The sequence below is a fragment of the Camarhynchus parvulus genome, chromosome Z, assembly GCF_901933205.1.
Source record: "Camarhynchus parvulus chromosome Z, STF_HiC, whole genome shotgun sequence".
In the NCBI taxonomy this organism is placed as follows: domain Eukaryota; kingdom Metazoa; phylum Chordata; class Aves; order Passeriformes; family Thraupidae; genus Camarhynchus; species Camarhynchus parvulus.
The window spans coordinates 5,112,385-5,133,010 of NC_044601.1; the positions used below are offsets into that span (position 1 = coordinate 5,112,385).

The 20,626-nt window shown below is 40.3% G+C and overlaps 1 protein-coding gene and 2 non-coding genes across 3 annotated transcripts; all 3 read right to left on the minus strand.

Moving 5' to 3' along the window:
- Positions 1-322: 322 nt before the first annotated feature.
- LOC115915416 (cytochrome c oxidase subunit 7C, mitochondrial) lies at positions 323-2,576 on the minus strand. Its single transcript, XM_030968808.1, has 3 exons — positions 2,417-2,576; positions 1,310-1,455; positions 323-411 (listed from the first exon to the last, which is right to left on the minus strand). Exons 1-2 carry the CDS (start codon positions 2,489-2,491, stop codon positions 1,339-1,341), a joined length of 192 nt encoding a protein of 63 aa, XP_030824668.1. The 5' UTR covers positions 2,492-2,576; the 3' UTR covers positions 323-411; positions 1,310-1,338.
- LOC115915833 lies at positions 968-1,028 on the minus strand. Its single transcript, XR_004061533.1, has one exon. It is a non-coding gene; the product is annotated as a small nucleolar RNA Z39 (small nucleolar RNA).
- LOC115915834 lies at positions 2,190-2,252 on the minus strand. Its single transcript, XR_004061534.1, has one exon. It is a non-coding gene; the product is annotated as a small nucleolar RNA Z39 (small nucleolar RNA).
- Positions 2,577-20,626: the final 18,050 nt, after the last annotated feature.

Genomic DNA, 20,626 nt, shown 5'->3' on the forward strand with positions numbered 1-20,626 from the left:
TGCTACAGAGATCAGGGAACAGCAGCTCTTCAGAACTGCTGAGCCTGGAAGAAAAGCCACAGAAAAGTGAAGTTAAAAATTCTGCAGCATGGATTATGGTGACAGGATACCCACTGCTATAAACTGTCATTATTCTCAGCAGCAAAAGAAGTTCAGCCCAATCCCTGTTCTGAAAAGTCATTTTCCCAATCCTCTGTTCTTATACATTATGACAATTAAGTGTTTAATTTAAGGGCAATACACTGAAATTGGAAGGGGCTCTCAGTACACACCAGGTGTCAAAAGCACTTCAGGAGTTTCACAAAACACACAGGCCAAGGCCTTGGGGTTTAAGATTTTATTTAGAGACATCCAGCATGGGTTGCAGCTACCATATCCCCATTGAACGATGCTGTGCAGAAGACTTCAACTCTGCAAGAAAAAGAAATTGAAGAAACTTTAGAGCCCTGTAATAAACGTATGTTTTAATTTGAACTTTTGATTTATTTGAGGACTTTGCTTCATCCACTGTCTGGTTTTGCATCAGAGGCCTCAGCTTGCATGAAACCCCCCAGCTCTAAATGCCCAACTTCAATACACATCTGCTGATTCTGGTTTTCTCCTCAGTTGAGGGTGGAACAAACATCAAACTGGCAAAGGAATTACTCAATTTGTTCTAATTCTGAGCTTCCAATGAGGACTGTTATTTCCTTCCAAGAACCCCCTGGGTCACTGACGCTCCTGAAAAATGTTTATAGTTTCTCAGGTCACAGACAATAACAGGTATTTCCAAAGTGGAACCACCTTTAGACAAACTGAAGTGGCATGGCTGCATAGTCTGAGGCTTTGTTAGGATCATCAGCAAGCACCAATTAATTCCTGTTAATGACTTTACCTTAATTGCACAGTAACCTGTGAATGATGTAGATGGCAAGACTGTTTTGATACAGGCTCAAGAAAATGTAATTTTCCCCTGAGCTCTATCTGGCACATCAGAAAGCGTTTACAGCATCACAGTTCCTCATCCTGTGGTGTCACATCACACGTGCCAGGGCCTCCCTCACCAGCTGCACCTTCTCACCCCCTCAGGGGAGGAAGCAGACGTGGTTCTGGGCACAGCCAGGAGCTGCAGGCAGAGAGGAGTGGCCTCTGGGGAGGCAAAGGTCACAAACCACCGAGTGCAGCAGCTCTGGGACACAAACTTACACTTGCTCACGCTCCCAGCTACTATTACACAACTGCAGACCACCTGGGCTGAGAACTGTGAAATTCTGAGCAGGGCAGGCTCCCTGAATTCCACTGCACTAGGAAATCCAACAGAAGCAGTTACCCAGCTGGAGCAGCTGCAGCCTGATCCCTTCATTTCTTCAGGAGCTGGTGTCTGACTATGAAGAAAGGGGCACCAAATCCACTCCCCAAGAACACACACATCATCGCCAGCAGCCTCCACTTGTTGTCCACAGAGAAAGGGAGGTTCTGGAGGGGAAAAAAAGAGAGTTTTAGCCTTTGCAAACCAAGCATTAATTCCTTTCTAACACATTTAGAAGTGGTAAGAATCTCAGAACAAAACAAATAGGCAGTTTCAAAGCATTTTCAATATTTCTCAGGGCAAGAAATACAATATTTAGGGTAATAAATAACCTTCCTGTATTTGAAAGGTACCTACAGTGAATTTGGAGATGGATTCTTCATGAAGAATGATAGAGACACGACAAGAAAGAACAGATTCTAAGCGAAAGCAGAGAAATTTCAGGTGGGTACTATACAGAAATTGTTCCCTGGCAGGGTGGGCAGGCCCTGGCACAGGGTGCCCAGAGGAGCTGGGGCTGCCCCTGCATCCCTGGCAGTGCCCAAGGCCAGGCTGGACACTGGGGCTGGGAGCAGCCTGGGATGGTGGGAGATGTCCCTGCCATGGCAGGGGGTGGAATAAAATGATTTTTAAGGCTCCTTCCCACCAAACACTCCATGATTTCAACCTGCACGTGACCTCTGGAGGTCACCTCGTCCTCTCTTCTCCTTCCCGTCCTGCCCAAGGTGAGGCCAGTTTGCTGCAGGTCTCATGCAATCGATTACAAAATCTCTGAGGATACACACCTACAGCCCCCCGAGTGTTCTGGTATTTCATTATCGCCACCGTGAAGAACTTCCTCGCATCAGTTATGCATATAAAATTAACCCTTCAGACCGAAGGCTTGAGAAAACCGGCCAGGTACATCAGAAAGCGTTTACAGTATCATTGTTACCCCTCATACGGCAATGCTCATCATCTGTACCACCGCAGGGAAGGGAGCTGGGGTTCTGCCCCCACACGATCTGCGCTGCTGCGCCTGTACCAGCATCACCGCGCCACCCCAAAGCCCACACACCACAGCCAAGCGCAGGGCAGCCATCAACCCCCACCCCGCGACCTTCAGCGGGCCAGGACGCTGCTGCCCACCTTCCCGGGTCCCTCCTCAACATGGCTGCGGCGGATGGCGGAGGTGGCGAAGCGGCGGACACCGGCGGACAGCATGATAGGGACAGGAGGCAGCGGCCACTCGTCCGCCCTGCGCGACCTTCCTCAGGGTGGCGCGGCTGACGGGAGCCGGAACCGGAACCGGAAAGGAGGAAGGGAGCGCCGTGGGCACGACGGGAGTTGTAGTTCCTGGTGGTCACGTGGTGCCAAACGACACCCTGCGATTGGTCGAGCCCCGCGCGCGCTCCCGGGAGTGCCGCTCGGCCCCGCCGACATTTTGTGGCGTCTGATGGGGCGGCGGGAAATGGCGGGAGCGCGGCTGAGGGGGCCTGAGGGTGAACTGCGTTTTACAAGCTGCACTGGACCAGTTTAAATGTAGAGCTCATGGATCCCGCTAAATGAACGAAAAATGCAGTAACAGAAGGGCTTATGTAGGGAAGGACCTTAAAGCTCATCCGGTTCTACGCTCCCCGGCCCCCTACGGGCAGGGACACCTTCCAGTGTGCCAGGCAGCTCCCAGCCCCAATGTCCAGCCAGGGATGCAGGGGCAGCCCCAGCTGCTCTGGGCACCCTGTGCCACGGCCTGCCCACCCTGCCAGGGAACAATTCCTCATTGCCAAGATCCCAGCCAGCCCTGCCCTATCCTACTCTGCATCCATTCCCCCTTCTGTCCCTCCATGGTCTTCTTTTTAAAGGATTCCTCTCTGTCATGATGGATGGTGGTGATACGTACATGGCTTATTTATATGGTATCACTGACTTCAGTTACTATATTGTGGCCCATTTAAACTTTATAATGCGAAGGAAAAGAAAGACTCCCCCCCAGTACCCTTCACATTTGTGAAAGGAATAGCAAAGTTACTTCCAGAATTGGTGGTCTTCATCTGTTTTCTTACATGTATTATTTTAAAGACAAACTTTTCGGGAAAAGAAGGTTGATGCTGCCATTTCAGTGTTGCAATTTTTTTTTTTTCATAGCCTTTCTGCGTGTGTATGCAAAAGGATAGAAAACCAGGATTTTTATGCTCACCAAAGTAATACTTGAATAAAAACAGGTTAAAATGACTTTGAGAAGTGAGGCTTAATTACATTTGTTGGTGGTCCTAGACTGCTAACAGCTCATAGGACACCTTTTGTCGTTACTTGTGGCTCTACCTGTGATTTCTTTAGCTAATTGTTTTTTAGGTTTTTTTTCCGCTTTGTTTAGATACACTTTTATTTTTATTTGTCAGAGTTTGCAATACTTCTTTCCCTCTCTATTTTCTAATTCTGAGGTCTGTTGAAAGACGCTTTCCTATTCTTGCTGAATTCCATTGCTGCTCAGGCAGCCAGGCCTCCTCCCCCCTCTGCTTCCCCTTTCTCAAAGCATTTTCTAATTGGAATTTATGGCACGATAGTGCTCTGCAATCTGCTTTATCATCTTTATAACAAATGTTCTTGTTTTAATGTAGCTCTTCTCATCCTGCAGTGGATTTTATGGTGTTGCCGCAGAGGAGATGCTGAAGGGAGGCATAAAGATTCCTGTTACACAGTTGCATCAGCAGCAGCAGTTTAATCCTTGATGCTCCGCAGATGTTTTTCATTGTAGGCAGAATTGGGGAATCTCTAGGTAAATATGATTAGAGAGCGGTAGACATCTAGAGTTGTTTTACAGCTGGAGAAATAGAGCTGAGCACTCAGGTCTGTTCTCCTTTAAAGCATAAACTGATACAAAGTAAGTGCTTGCCCCAGAAAGCCATGGGGGAGGAGTTTAGAGTATGGCGTTGGTTGGAATTTTGGCAAAGGAATGAAAGATAATATTTTCTAAAGTGTTAGAAATACGATTTACTCTAATTATGGGTAATCAGGTAGCAGGGCAGATTTTTTTGCAGGAGATGCCAAGTGCTGCACTCTGTGCCTGTATAAAAGGGCACCCTGACTCACACACAAACTGTGGGAGTTACAGAATTAGTTACTGAGTGAGATTCCCTGGCCTGGGCCAAGCATGGGATCAGAATGGGTGATTGTACTGGTACCTCCCACCTTTAAATCTATGAATCTTTGAATTTAACCTGTTTGTTCACATGCATCTTTTATTTCAACTATTTTTCCTTTCTTTAAAAACCTATTACTTTTTGCCAGGTTATCTTTTTCGCCTTCAATAATTACATTTTGCTGCTGTGAATATGATTTGGTGATGAGTTCTTTCAGGTGCTGCTTTCTTACTCACTTTTCTCCACAAGGAATGCTTCTCTTCTTGATCTAGATGCCAAAAAATACAAATAAGAAAGAAACACGGGTAGGTAAAGAAAGTAATGCACAGGATCTATATTTTATGATCTTTATGGAAGAAAGAAGCACAGAAAGCTTAGTGTATGTTTTACGGAATACACAGGGCCAGACTTTGGGGGTTGAAACTGCCAATCACTGAGGTACAGTGACAGAACCAAGATAAAAGTCATACTGGCCTTTAAAATCCTCTTTTATGAGTAAGTAAACAGCTGTTTTTAAATGCTGAAATTATGTATGGTCAAGTTCAGATATGTGTACTTCACAAAAACTTTTTGATAGCATAAACTCCCTAAAGTGTTTTGTTACTGTTGTGGGCAGAGGGCTTAGGAGACAAAATAACTCATTGGTGACACAAAAACATTGCTTTCCTACAGAAATTATCCTCTGTTTTTGCTGACATGATAAATTATTTTGTCTTGCATTCAATTTAGGAATTAATCTCCCTTCAGTCATAAGGTCAGGTATTAACCATAAGATGAAGCAGTCATTAAATTCTAAGTAATGAAAGAGAAAGGGTGAGTAGAAGCTGGAGGGACATTTTATAATGGATATTAATTATATGTTTTTTAGCAAAACTTTGGGTTAATTTCTCAATTTCATTGCCTTGATTTCAGAGAGCCCACATAAGTCTCAGGCAAGTGAAGCAAAGTAGTAAAAAGAATTTTCCTGTGGAAGCATTTACAGATTTGTTGCAGACGTTGACAGCAACAGGATGCCATTGGACGAGTCTCTTAGGAGAAGGAGCATCTTTTAGTCTTCTATTATAGTTGTTAAAACCAGTCAAGCTTCCAAATGGGCAAGCATTCCCTAAGGTGTGACACTGAGTTACTTTCAAATGCAAATATGCACTGAAAATAATTTTTTTTCCAGGGCACAGTTCAAAGGGCACTTTCCTCCCCCAGCTGTTCTTTGGACTGGATCCTCTCACAGATCCAGTTCAGGGTGTAGGGGCGCAGAGGCTCAACTGGCCCACAGGAAGGTGTGAAACTGTTGTAGCATTAAAAGGTGGAAATAGATGTATAGAATTAGTGCTTTTCTTGGCAGCAACATCAGTTTATATTGGCAGAAAGAGAGCTTGTCCAACTGCAGCTTTACTGCAGAATACACATATATTATTTGGTACTGGGGCATGAGAAAATTGTCATATGAGAAAAATAAAACTCTTTCCTGAGACCCAGATACTGCTAATGCCTAGTGTGTTTATTAATCTTATTTCCCAGCATCATTCATGATGATATTCAAGATAAGGTGGTAGGTATTAAAATATTACTTAAAAAGAATTAAAATATTACTTAAGAAATGAAACTTCCAATCCTTCTGTTCTCTGGTTTATAACATATCATGATACACTGAAAAGATTTCAGTGTATGATGATATGTTATAAACCAGAGAACAAAAGGATTGGAAGTTTTGTTTTGTACTATAATATCTTTATGTGCAATCATCTTCCTGATGATCTGCTGTTGTCATTTTGTCAGCCATCGCTCCACAAATTGTCTTTGAGACTGTATAATTAACATTTTTAACCTTTTACAGTTAACATGCTAACAAGAGAGTTAACATACGCAGCTCAAGTTACTGCTCTCAACCTGAATTAAAATACTATTATTTTTGCATCTGTTTTAAACCAAAAAGTGGGTCTGTGCATCCAGATTTTACCCGTTAAGTCTGGTTGTATCATTTGGTTTGCCAGTAGGATTGTGGGGGAAAGTAACACAGTACCTGTGTAATTCACACTTTTAAGACATTATGAATATAAAAGTGCTGTAGGAACTTCTTTGCTGTGTCTCTGGTTATTGGTGTCATTTTTTTAGTGAAAAACACAGGTACTGTGAAAAGTTGAGCACAAATTTATAGGTTGAGTGTTACTTATGAAAGCAGCTAAACTGGATGTGCATAGTGACAAAATCACAGTTTTGGCAATGTACCTAGATAAATTTATTATCACGTTATGTGAAATAGTTCAAAAATTGTCCCTTTATGTAAGCAATTCCGTATGGAAGCAGAGTCTCATTTGTATGTACTATCAGTATTTCAGCAGCTGAAATAAGTGCCTAACAATAATATTTTACCCTCATAGAATCACTTTTTCCATTAGTCTTTTGCAGCATTAATTAAATCTCCCAAAAGACTGTTTAGAATACGTAAGGGAAGGTTGGTTACACAGAACCTATTCCAAGGTTTTACACTTGCACAAGGATTTACACTTGAACAAGGATTTACACTTGCACAGTGAGTAAGAGCCACTTTGCATTATTTACTTTGTCTTTCTCTAAAATGGACTATGCAAAGCTCTGTATTTTTATCATAGACACCAAGACAGTTGGTTTGCAATTACAGCAAGCAGCGTTATAATTACTTGCATTTTAAACTGCCTCATTGTAACCAGCCATTGCTTGGTTGCTAAAGCTTTTGCTTGAAGAGCTTTTGTGTGTAGGAATATCTTAGGAACCCTGAAATCACCATTTGTCCTTGCAGGTGCAATACTCGGTTTACTTGGTGATAAAAGCAAAAAAATGCCCTTAATTTTTCTGCCCTATTTATGCTTATTTTTTTTATTTTTTCTATCATTTGAAAAGTTTGTTTTTTTTTTTTAAACTCTTATTGGTTTCTCCATCTGGAGGACTGCATGTAGTTCAAAATATGGGAGTAAAAAAGAGCCCTCCAAATAAAGTTATTCCAATATACATATGATATATATGATTCACATACTTGTCACACATTATGTCTTTTCCCTTCTTTTTAATATATTCATATACCTGTATGATTTGTAAAACCTATTATTTATAATATTTTCCACTTCTGCCTTGTTCCTAGCTGTTCACAGCTATATATATTGTAACCATGACTGAGGTAAGTGAGAGACTTGCATGTGTCTTAAAAAAATTTAAAATGGAGTTAAAAAAAAAAAAAAAGATCAATTTTTTTGTCCCTTAATCTTGGGAAGAAATGCTGAGGGATAGACCCCCATTTAATAGAGTCAGTGTTGTCAACAAGATAGTAATTGTTTCCAAAGCCATGCTAGATATTGTGAATGTTTCCTAGAGAAATGTATTCTTTAAATAGGCTAAAATTTGTGACATATTGGGCTAACCCATAAATGAAACTCATGCTGCTGAGTTTTGAAGCAGGTGTTTAACCTACCCAGGTTTTTTTTTTACAACTTAAAAGAACAAATTACGCTCAAAATACCAAGTCAAGCAGTTAATGTACAATGAATTGCAAAGGGCTTTTTTGTGTAGACAACATGTCCAACTGTATATATTGTAAAGTGGTATGCTAAGATACCAAATTACTGTAATTTCCATGAAAAGGGGTGACCAAGCATAAGAACCAAAAATTGAGGAGCACTTGCCTAGTGTGGTGGTTTTTTTTATTTTCAGTCATTGCAGGCATGCTCTGAGAGATTCCCAGTGCTGAGGGTTTCTGTGAGACAATGCCAAAAGAAATACAGCAGTTAGAGAGAAATAAAGGTGAAGGGAGGAATGCTTTTCTCTTAGGTACTTTTTATGCAAAAAATTGCTTTTAACTATTGAAGATCAATTTGAAGATCTAGTTCGCTTAAGCACAAGCTCTCTGTACTATTACTTTCTCTCTCAAGTTATGGCAGATGGTTTAGCTGCCTAGGAAGTGTTGCTGTAATTTTTCTTGTTAATATGTTGTTAGACTAGAAATTCACTTGTGACAACAGTTTTTAACTGTGTCTTTTACAACAAGGATGCCTGGAAGTGTGGTTACTGCTGACTTACCATGATGAAAGAACAGTAACTGATGTTTTTATAATCCATTCTCAGGTACCATACACAGACATGCCAGTGTTGACAAGAGGTGAAATTGTGTAATTTCAATTTTGACATCAGTGAGGATGTAAAAATGATTTATCATCTTAGTTCTTAGAGCTCAAAGCTGGAACTTCTGAAGCTGCTGAAAGTAGCTGAAGGTGCATGTGTTCATGGGACCTGATGAGATGCATCCACAGGTCCTGAGGGAACTGGGTAATATTTCACCTTCCTGCAAATACATGACAAGAAACTGTGAATGTTTCTTATGATATTTTGATTCATTAGTAACATTCCAGTTTAGTCTAGCTAAACTATTTTATTTACACATGAGCCTGTCAGCTCCTCCAGTGACCTGTTCACTGATTTCTTCTCCAGACTTAGTTTTTCAGAATGTTTTTGTAATATGCTAGTGAAATATAGTGTGTCACCTATCAGTGATCATTATAATGAAATAGTTAGTTTGAAATGTTGGATGTGAAGTCTGCTGGTACCTCTAGTTTATATTCATTGTGCATCAACATTATCCCCTTGTTTATGAGGTCAACAAAGAGCCAACGTCTGCCACAACACAGACATTTTTTGTGTCAGAACTGGTTGCTTGGTCAGCACTCAGGCATGCTGAAAGTGCAGTGAATATTTAGTCTTGGACTTTGTTGTGTATTTTCTATGCAATTCAGGCTGTGCTGACTCATTCACTTTAAATATGAACTTTAAATGAAGTGACAGTGATGAGCACTCACATCATCTTCATGATAAACACTAACAAGGTCACTCTGCTAGAAAATCTAGGGTCAAGTTTTACCAGTCAGATGAGTAGGAGGAAATATTTTACTGACAAACTTCTCATGATGGGATAACAAGAAGGGTTATTTTATAGAGTGGCATTTTCAAACTGTTTGCAGCCACTGCCTTACAATAGGTTACTAGGTATCCAAAACAAAGTTTGTGCCAAGCTGCCAGCTGCAAATGCTGAGTAACCACTATTTTCCCAAATCTCAAATTTTTTGCCACATCATTTGGCAGTGGATCTGCTTCTGTGACATATCGAAACATTTTAGTGGAACATAAGCTGGATTTTGATAGTGTGTAGGTTCCTGTGTTGGAATGTTCTGTGTGCTCTCCTTCTCACCTAAAACTGGATTTTTACAAACCAATACTGTTTGTTTGGTCCGCTCTGAGGCTCCATGGGAGAATTTCCTGCTCTATCAGGTTTATGTGGCAAGGTTCTGGGAGTGGAGGGCTGCAGAATGAGGTCCTGAAACAGCCAGCCTGTGTTAGGAAAATTTACATTTGCCCTCCTTACCTTGGAATTCATGAACTTGACTCTCCCTGCACTCCTTTTGCCTCCTCTCAAGTCGCCTAACTCCAAGATCCTTATTCAGGACTTGAACATTTTAAAAAATATTTTTTTATCAGCTTAATATTTGTTCCTGAGATTAAAAAAGTCCTCTTAAATGTCTGGAGAAACACACTCATATTAGGTGGACTTACTGTCATTTTTAATCCTCTGTGGCTCCAAACTTTATCAGATGTTTGATGTATTTATCAAATAACTTGAACAATTTCTTTTGCTCAAAAGGTTATCTTTTTTTTTCATGTCTCATCTTTGTCTTGTTCTATGTCTTGAAGAGATGTGTGCAAAACCTTCCCTGAAGAATTTGATAACTTCAGCAGCTTGTCACTGGGACTCAGCTCTCTCCTTTATAATAGTTCATTTTATAAATGGCAATTCAATACATTTTATAAAAGGAAATCATTATCAACTAGACATGGGGATAGCAGTGGATTTTTTTTTCCTATTGCACATACTCAATTGCTTCACGGAATTTCATTTCACAGTTGGAAACTTGACTCCTGACTAGACCTGTATGATACTGCCAATTTTTGCTTTGACTATTCGAGTGTAAAAATAGCTAACTTTGCAAGAATACAGCATGTTTAATTCAGCTCAAGAGTGTCACGTTATTGTAGAGCAAGTGGTTCTTGTCTTTGAAAATAACCAGGCTGAAGTAATGGAAATGTGAAACAGAAAAATGTCATTTGCCTAAACCTACTCAGGTTGAATCAAGGGTTATTTATTGCTTGTCTTAATTAGAAATTAAGATTATGAATGGCTAATTCTTATTTAAAATTGCACAAAACTGAGCAAATTGATGGCCCATTGTACTTATTTGTTTCCTACTGTTCTGGTAGCACACAGCACAGTGTAATCTAGTAAAAGTGTTCCCTTATGGTTCCTCAGAGGAGGGAACAGGGCTGGGACAGCTGGGACATGAATTTCTGCAGGGAATGGTGCCTTTGTTTTGGAAGGACAAGCACATGGCTGGGTACCTGTTGCTGAGTCTTGCTTGAAACTGCTTGTAGAACTTCTTTTGAAACAGTTTTTCAGATAAATAGGCAGCATGGGTGGACACATTCTTGAAGTTTCAGCTCCGTGAGTGAGAATTCAGGGACAGCCTGTAGGAATATGGGGCAAATACACAAAGTTTCTCTAAGAAACTCACTTCTCCCACAGCTTTTACTGACATGCAAAATGTCACACTTCAACTTCTCATACAAAATTTTTGTCACCAATCACACTTTCTCCTAGATTATGCCTAAAGTGTGAGAATTGCACATGTAGGATGAGAACACTGAAGTTTCTTGTCTCTTGAGACTGAGGGTGCGTGCCACAACTTCATCCCAGTTCTTGCCTCTGCTCTGTATTTCTGGGATTTCTTTCCAAAAATTTATTTCTTTCTGGGGAAATACTTGCAAGTCATATCACAAGAGCCAAAAGTTGTTCTGATACTTATCCTTTTTTCTCAAATCTGAAGTTTCTTTCTAGGCTTTCTTGGCAGATCCCTTGAGGCCTTTTAATCTGTGGATGTTTTACAGGATTGCCTTAAACTGCAGTTCTTGAGTATTTGATGCATGAACAGGTGTCACTGTCATATTTTTGGAAAAATCCCTCTGCCAGGATTTCTTCTTCTGGGAAACTGAGAAGCCTCAGAGAAGAATGAAAACAATACTTATGTGATTGCTTGTCCCTGTTTGGCTGCTTTGGAATGTGGTTTGGAGATTGTTTACCAACAGGTTGTTGTTTGATTGGTTTCATGTGAATTGTTTTGACTTAATGACCAATCACCATCAGCTGTGTCAGGACTCTGGAAGCAGTCATGAGTTTTCATGATCATTCTTTGTAGCCTTCTGTCTGTATCCTTTCTCTATTCTTTAGTATAGTTTTAGTGTAGTATTCTTTTAATATAATAAATAAAATATAATAAATATAATAATATAATAATATTATAATAAATTAACCTTCTAAGAACATGGAGTCAGATTCTCAATTCCTCCTTCATCCTGGGGACCCAGTAAATACCACAAACAGTGATTTGGAGAGAAGGTTGGAAGGAAGCAAAGGACTGGGGCTGAAAACAAATAGGGAAAAGGTCGATGACGAGTGAAAAAAGATATAGGGAATTTGATAACGTATCCATGAGATAACAGCATCAGCTCTATGTGCTGTGCTACCATACTCAGCAAGGCTCTTTGGGGTTCAAGTGCATGATGCTGGATTGTGCTCCAGAATGTGCTGAAGTGCGTCCCAAACTGGGATTGGCTTTACAAGTGAGCCCATGTTTTCATCCGATGCATGTGATTTGGTGTTTTGATAAAAGGAAGGCAGTAACACATCATTCTATCATCACAGTTTCCAAAGGGCATGTGAATGTTATAAGGAAATATCTGTTAAATCTCTTCGAATTAGAAGTGACAATATAATAAACACTTTCAGTTTGTATTTACTGTGCCTTGTGTGATGTTTATTCTTTTGCCTCCTACTGAGGCTATTAGATTTGTTGAGAGGATACATATGTTTTCACAGCTGTCATTCTCCTCTTCCAGTAAAACATTCAAGCAGCAAATTGTTGTCCTGGATGAGCTGTGCAGAGGCATACTAGTGTTAGTTATGTGATACATCATATATCCTACATGTCCACACCAAACACGTGATGATGACAATGTATACTTAAGATAGTTTTAGTTCTTAATTTTTTTTGACGTATTTTGTGCATGTCCTCGCACTCTTGAAATATCTGTTAACTGTTCTGAACAACCTTAACATTCTCTGCAATTCTGCCTCCCTAATTTACTTTATGGACTTTGTGAAGGCATTTTATGACCATTTAGCTTTTTTTTTTTTCAGAAGTTGTATCCAAGATGACACAACTGTTCTTTAAGAGCTAGCCCTGGCATGATCAACAAAGAAGATTACACAGCCTTTAAAGTACTTAAAGGAGATGTTAAATCACTTGCTCAGGAGTCCCACAGTGGCTTTAGCCTTAGGAGGCTTTTGTTGAGAATCATGTTGGTTCCACATAAAGCTAAAATATGGACCATTTTCCAAGTTATGCTTGAATTTATGGCAAGCAAAGAGAGATGAGCTGCGGAGACAAAGTCCAAATCTGGATGAAATCTATGATTTAGATCTGAAGGGGTCAGCAGCAGGTCCTGCCTATACTAATTTATTCTCTTTGATCGACAAGAAGAATGATCCTACTGTTTTTCTTGGTCTTGTGCCTGTGGCTGTGTGGTCTTTGGAAGAAGCTCTTGTCAAAATCAGTGTCACAGAGATTATCCAGCAGTGGTCCACAGGAATTCTAGAGAAAATGCAGGTCCAAGGAGGATTATGCTGCTGTTTAGTGCCTTTCCTAATATGTGTTAGTCCTTCCTCTAAGTGAAAACTGCCCTCAACAATGTATTGTAGTGATTCTCTTTTCTGGAGAAATTGTAAATAAAGAAATTTAAAAATCCCACGACAGTTTCTCTAAGCAGTGTGTCAGGGTTATTGGCTATTTCTGCTTGCATACAGACATTTTATAACCCTGTTAATTTGACTGAGGAAACTAAAATGATAAGTTATCAGAAGAAAATGAATTTTTCTTATTTCTATTCATTGAATCTGCTTCTAGAGAAGGAGGAAAAGTCAATCCTTTATGTGAGTGCATGCAAAGAGATATCTTACAGTCTGTATTTGGCATGGTGCAAGGGCTTGTGAAGAGTTTTTTCCATGGTCATGATAGTCTGACAGCAAAGCTATGTCCTGGTTATTCGGTGTTAAGTACCTTAACTTCAGGACTTCCAAAGGGACAGGGAATTTGTGAGATAATATTGACATGAGACTTGTACTTACCACAAGTTCTGCTGTGCACGACCCGAGCTGTCACTACAGAGGAACACTAAATGGATAAAGACATAAGTAACAAATAAAAAACCCTTTTTTTAACATGGAATATTTTGTTTTTATAATCTTGTCTCAGAACATTGTGCTACAGGAAAATGTGATGAGTACTGAGAAGTCTAGAGTCCTTATGCAATGTTGTATAGAGTTAGAGCTCACAGAACTAATCTAAAACTTACAAGTACCAAAAACCTTCAAAATAACAATTTTGCATTGATTTCATTGGGACCAGGATTGTTCTGAAATTTGACTATCAATCAGTTTGCTGTCAGAGTCAGATTGTATAAATTCTCCTTGGTAGTTTCAGGGTGGTGTCTGAGACTACTTTAATTTGAGCCCTGCAAATTATATCCTTTATTTACTGGCTGATATATTGGAATAAACCTGATCCAGTGAGGAATAACCTGTCAATTTTTTCCCCTAAGCTTGCAGTGTGTGTGTAAGGTGGTCACTGCTTTGCTGTAACTGCAGTTTTAAGTTTTTTACTGCTATTTCAGTGTGTTTGCTCCAAGCCTTGGGTTTTTTGTGTAGGTCAGGAATCTGTGTCTCTGCTGCAGAATGCATTTTCCCCTCACTCCATGGCAAAAGGAGTGGGTTGGTTTCCTGCTTCTGATCCTGGTGTGGAGCCTGTCTCACTTGGCTTCAGCCTCAGTATGGTGCTAGTAGTTGTCCACATCTGCCTGGAGTGGTTAGGGGCATGGGAGTGTTATGAAAAAATCCAAAAGATAGACCAGGAAGCATGAGAAAGCAGAAGGAACACCTTATATTCATGCGTGAGGGAATGATAAAGGAGGTGCTGTTGGGTGTGTATATAAACATGTATAGATACTGTATATATACACAATGTGTTTGGGTACAGCTACAGAAACATAAGCAGCTAGGAAAGCAACTTGGATATTTCCTGTCAGAACCTTTCTTTGTATGAAGGTATTCCTTTGCTGAAACTGAAGCTAGAGAAATTCCCTGGGAAAATGTTTTAAGCATCTCACCCAGACTTTCCCACTGCTGCTTTATATTGTTTGCAATGAAATCGTGCATCAATGTTTTAGAGAGCAGAGAATCTCAGAACCGGTGACTTCTTGCCCTCTGGTCTCTTCTTACCTTTACAGGGAAGAAATGAAAGATGAATGTTACATGACAGGATCTCTTTTAGTTTGGCTGAGTTCTGTTTTCCTTCAAGATTACTTATTTTTAAGGCCTGTAAAAATGTCTCTGCTTCACAGCCATGACAACCACAAGAGAACAGACTTCCTCCAGGACCCTGAGGGCAAGTACCAAGATCCTGTGGGCCATCCCATGGCAGCTTATGGCAGAGCATTTTGAGAGCTGTTCTTCCCTGCGAAGTAGCAATACATGCATAACAACATCAGGACTCTCAGTTTGGTTTCTGTTTGTTTGGAGTTTTGTTGTACTGGTTGGTTTTTTTTATTTGTTAGTTTTTGTGGCTCGTGTTTCTTTAATCAAACACCAAAACTATAAGGGTTGTGCAAATAGTTTAAAGAGGAACATCTTATACAATGGTGTATTGTCTCTTAAAAATATATGTGTTTTTGCCTTTCAACAAAAAATGGGCAATGTGATTATTTTGTCTGCAAAATGCTTATATCTTTTCTTACCCCTGAAAAGATATGAGGTGTTCATTTCATTGTGAGTTTGAATTGCTACTCATTTTAGACAAGAGAAGTTGTTACGTGTGTTATCTCCAGTCAGCTCTGTTTTCAGTAGGTTTTGCTCCTATACCAACTGCAAATAGGAATAGACCCACAGAATAATATATGTTATGTTAATAATTTTCTTTGTACCAAGCCAAATTCTGTTAGTTTCTGCCGTTTCCTAGGCTATATATTGATTCGGATGACCAACAGAAGAGGTCAGGTCTGTATATGGAGCTCTTTTCTCAAGTCAGTTTCTCATAAAGGAGAGAGATTGCAGTTTGTGAGGTTGGCCTTTACACAGTAACGTCTTTTAGCATGTGAAGGAATTGGTCTGTGGTCTGTGCATCTCCAGCTGAAAACCTCAGCTCCTGTCACCATGAGCTGGAGCAGGGAATACAAATGAGCTTTCCAAGAAGCAAAGGGGGAAGTGAGGAAGGAGTGGGGTGAATGTTAAAAAATTTAAATAGTAGGCATCCGTTACAGTAGGACTATTAGTAGTTAGGAGATGCCAACACAAAAGGGATGCTGGAAAGCAGTTGATCATAATGAGGAAATGGGTGAGGTGATCTCCCCAGCTGCTGCAGCAGCAGCTAGAGAAAACTCATGCTGAAGGACCTCTGAAGGTCACCAATCCATCAAGACCCAACTAGCTTATAAATGATGCTAACATTTCTATTGTGTCTGCAAATGCTGGAAATGTCAATTACTACAATGAGCACTGCAATTTACTTGTGCAAACTGATAAAACACAATAGGGAATATCCAGTTAATATAATGGTTTCATTCAGCCATCGAATGTAAAGAAGTCTTTCCACTCAAGATAGTGGTTGGATTAGGCACTTTCTCACACAGTGGCAAAACAATAATATTAACTGCTGTAAGAAAGGCCTTCTTAGGTGAAATGAAATTTGAATTGTAGTAGTTGTAGATTTCCTTTAACTATTTTAGTACCTAATAAATATTCCAGCAACAATATAGATGAATTTTAACAGAGTGTCTTGCTGGTACTACTCATGCTAATTTGCAAGATTTACAGCAATTACCATTCCTGAAAGCTAAAAAGTAGTGAGTTATTTCATGAACACATAGAACAAGGCCTTTGAAAACATTTAACAAGACTCTTAAAATGAAATATTTGGCTCAGATATAATTTGGGATGGATAAAAAAATTGAAGTGCACTGTCATTCCTGACATTCATAAAAATAAATTATTGTGTATTGTTTCCCTCTCTTTATTTCTGAATACAGATCAGTATGAAAGAAACTAGAAACTGTAATTCTCTTCTTCCTGAGGGTGCTGTGTGCACATCCAAGTAGCCAATTAACCCTGGAACCCAAGAAACCTCTTTCATAAGTTTATGTTTGGAAAACCAGAAAGATTAGGCTCTTAAGAAATGAAAACTTTTTGTAAGAAGCGTATTAAGTATATGTAGGGACTTTTTCTTTTAAAGGGGAGGCAGAGGGATAGCACATGAGAAGGAGTTCATGGTGTCTCAGTTCAGGGTTAAAAACTAAATGGTAGTGAAATCAGTCAGAGAAAAACCTGTTGATTACTGAGAGAAGTCCTGCTTACCACCAACATTTGTCTGGAAGTTCCTTTAGAGGATTTAAGTAAAAGAATTTGTGTGTGCATTTCCCTCCCTCTGATGCTTATTCTCCTGTTGAGTTTATGTGTACACTTATACATGTCTTTTCACATCATATGGTACTGGGTAAATATTGCTTTTTTTCCCATCTCACTTAGGGATCTTGTACTGACCACAGTAAGACTCTAATTCATAATATTTTTCTTAAATTGGAAATCTATGTTTTTAATTTGGTATCAAGGCTGTGACATTCTGTACTACCACACAAATTGTACCATATGAAGTGGTGCCCTATAGAAACATTTTGAAGATCAACAGGGAAAAAAACTCTTGATAGTGCTTCATGAGCTGGAAGCTTCTTGTTAAATAAATTTGTGTCTTTAGAAGATACAGAAGAGCTCTCTGAACTACTCTCAGTATAAATCTATATAAGCTGAGTTCTCTACTAGTGTCATAGAGTCTTTGCTGAAATTAGGTTTGTGGTTTTCCACATCTAAAATGTTCTTTAATCATTTTAAGTTCAGATAGAGAATTAAAAATACAAAATGTAATAGCCTAGTTCCCACAATTAAAAAGGAGGAAACAGATGAAAAGTGTCAGTGTGGATTAAGCCATACACACATACATATTGCAGTGTGTGACATGTAGCTGTACTTGTGCAAATGTAAGGATAAAAGTGATAAAATTTATATCAGCCCTTGACTATGGCCATGGGAATAGTTTAGTTGAATACTTTCGCTATTTTTTTCGTTCAGGTGTTCAAGAAGCATGTTTTAAGGTGCAAAGCACCAATTTCACGCCATGTCAGAAAAGAAATTGCATGTTTTTGTTAAAATTACATCTTTTTAATAGGAATATACTGATAAATATACAGAAATTGCAACTGGTAAATGCAGAAAATGTTCAACAATCTAAAGCATGAATCCAGGCTGGGTAGAGAAGGGATAGCAGCCCTGGAGGAGCCCTGGGGGTGCTGTGGGGCAGAGCTGGGACCCCAAACCCTGTGCTGGGCCCGGAGCCCAGAGCCCCGTGCTGGGTGACCCCAGAGCCCCGTGCTGGGCCCAGCCCAGCGTGGGCAGCAGGGCAGGGGCCATGCTGGGCCCGCCCAGTGCCCCTCAGGCAGAGCCCACCTGCAGAGCGTGCGGGCCCAGCCCCGTGGGCCAGCGCCAGCCTTGCTAAGGACCTGCAGAGCTGCCCTGCCAGCCAGGAGGAGCGGCCAGCAGGAGGAGGCTCCAGCATGGGCACAGGCATGGAGCAGCTCTGCTGGCAGCAAAGGCTGCCACAGCTGCCATTGCTCACCTGGGCAGGAGAAGCTTTGGCCTGAGCTCAGGGTGGCCTTGCGGGGCCTCAAGGGGCTGCAGCAAAGATGGACACAGACAATTGCCAAGGGCTGCGGGGACAGCAGCCAGGGAATGGCTGCCAGTGCCAGAGGGCAGGGCTGGCTGGGATCTTGGCAATGAGGAATTGTTCCCTGGCAGGGTGGGCAGGCCCTGGCACAGGGTGCCCAGAGCAGCTGGGGCTGCCCCTGCATCCCTGGCAGTGCCCAAGGCCAGGCTGCACACTGGCACAGTGGGAGGTGTCCCTGCCGTGGCAGAGGGTGGCACTGGATGGGATTTAAGGTCCCTCCCAACCCAAAGCATCCTGTTATTTTATTAAATTATCTTAAAACATTCCTATGTATTTCTGAACTTGATGATATTTTTCAGAATTCTCCTTTCACAGCTAGGTGATAGTACAAGTCCACTTATATGTAATTGATAATAACATGGAAGCAGTTGGGTTCTCCATTTGGCTTGAAAATAGAGGTTGGTTTTTCTAAGAAAAATTGAGACTTGGAGACTATTTCCATTTGTATTCATTACCTGTTCTACTTGTAAAAAGTCTTGAATGTAAGCTCTTTTGAATGTTGCTTCATGAGCAGGTACTGCCACAATCACAAGGAATTCCTAAATTTATGCATAAAGTGCTACACTGGGATTTTTTGAAGTTTAATTAGACTGTTGCTTTCCTTCTCATTTTGATATCTCTATGTATGTATATATACACACCACTGCTGTGTGTACACCTTTTCTTGCATTTGTTTGCAAATGATACTGAACAAGCATCCCCAAAGCACATTTCAGTTGCAAGATGAAAGAGAGAACCTTGCTGCTAAGTTTTCAAGTGGTAGAAAGACAGCTGAGTGGTGCTCTAGCTGTAAGCCATATTCATGACTGCTTCTGGTCTAAACTTGAGTGTCTCCAGCTTGACTGACCCATGCAATTGCCAAATTTCATGGTCATGCCAACAACTTAGTCCAAAAGCACCAGTTGCCTGCTGTTCTTTTGCTTCAGCCATTGGCAGGAAACTCTTTTTTGAAGCTGTTATAAGTAGACTCGAGATTTGAGGATCATTTTTGCCATGGTGCGCTGGAGGAACACACAGTTCCAGGGTAGGAAGCAGTTTTTGCTCTTCTGGGGTGAAGAGAAGAGCTCGGTGCCTGGAGGCTCAGTGTGTGTGGATGCTCTTTCATTTCAAAAGCAAAACGTGTCTCAGTCAGCATGAGATGTGTTTTGCCATCTGGATGGACAGCAGTTACTTTCTTTTTCTCACTCCCAGCATGCAGAGAAAGCAGCACTACACATAAAGTTGAATTGATTTTTGTGTTTAAATTTAGTCACATTATGTGCGAAGTTATGCAGAATAATAAAGTCCAAATATTTTCTTTATTGACTATTGAAATATTTTTAGTTTTGAAGTAAATCTGATAAGTTTTTCATTGGTTGTAAGCGTTTCTGAAAATGGGTGCAAAATAATGGATCTTAGGGTAAGGAAATGAAACGTTTTTAAAATCAGTTTGAAATTATGTGGGACAATATGTGTTTACATACCCTCAGCACATGAGAGAAAGGGATATGCTGGATGCATGTCCCACAAAAGGCCATGATTGTCTGATGATGATGATGATGATGATGATGATGATGATGATGATGATGATGATGATGATGATGATGATGATGATGGGACTGGAGCATTTCTTTTTGGGAAAAGGCTGAGAGAGCTGGGATGGCTTAGCCTGCAGAAGAGAAGGTCCAGAGAGAACTCATGAAAGTATAAATACCTGAAGGAGGGTGCAAAGAGAAGGAAGCTACCCTCATTTTAGTGGTGCCCCGTGACAGGAAAGAAATTAGAAATTATATCAACTTAACAAATTGTAAAAGTGTTCCTTAGCACTAATATAAAATTATGAATATGTGTTATTTTGATACCTTTGTGATTTTTTGTTGCATGCCTACATTTCTCTAGTTTCATTTCAGAGCAGAATACCATGGGGTTACTAATGTAATATTTTTGACCTCAAATTAACAGGTGCTGTCAGTATTAGTTGTTTCTTTTTGGGTGGATTAATCAAGGGTGAAAAAATATATGAGTTTCTGTAAGACTAGGAAATGGATCAGATTGCCTAGCTGGGGCAAGTACAGGAGAAAAATATTCCTGGTTCTGATTATTTCCCAACCAGGTACAAAATTGGTAAATGTCGGAGAAATTTCTTGGTCATTTTAACCTTTTTTAATTTTGTTTTCTATCAGCTTTTTTTTTCAGGAAGGAGGAGGAAGTAAAGAAATGCCAGAGTGTGAGAGGCAATAAAAATTAAACTCTTATAATGGAGAGGGAATTAATATTTAAGGCAATGGAGA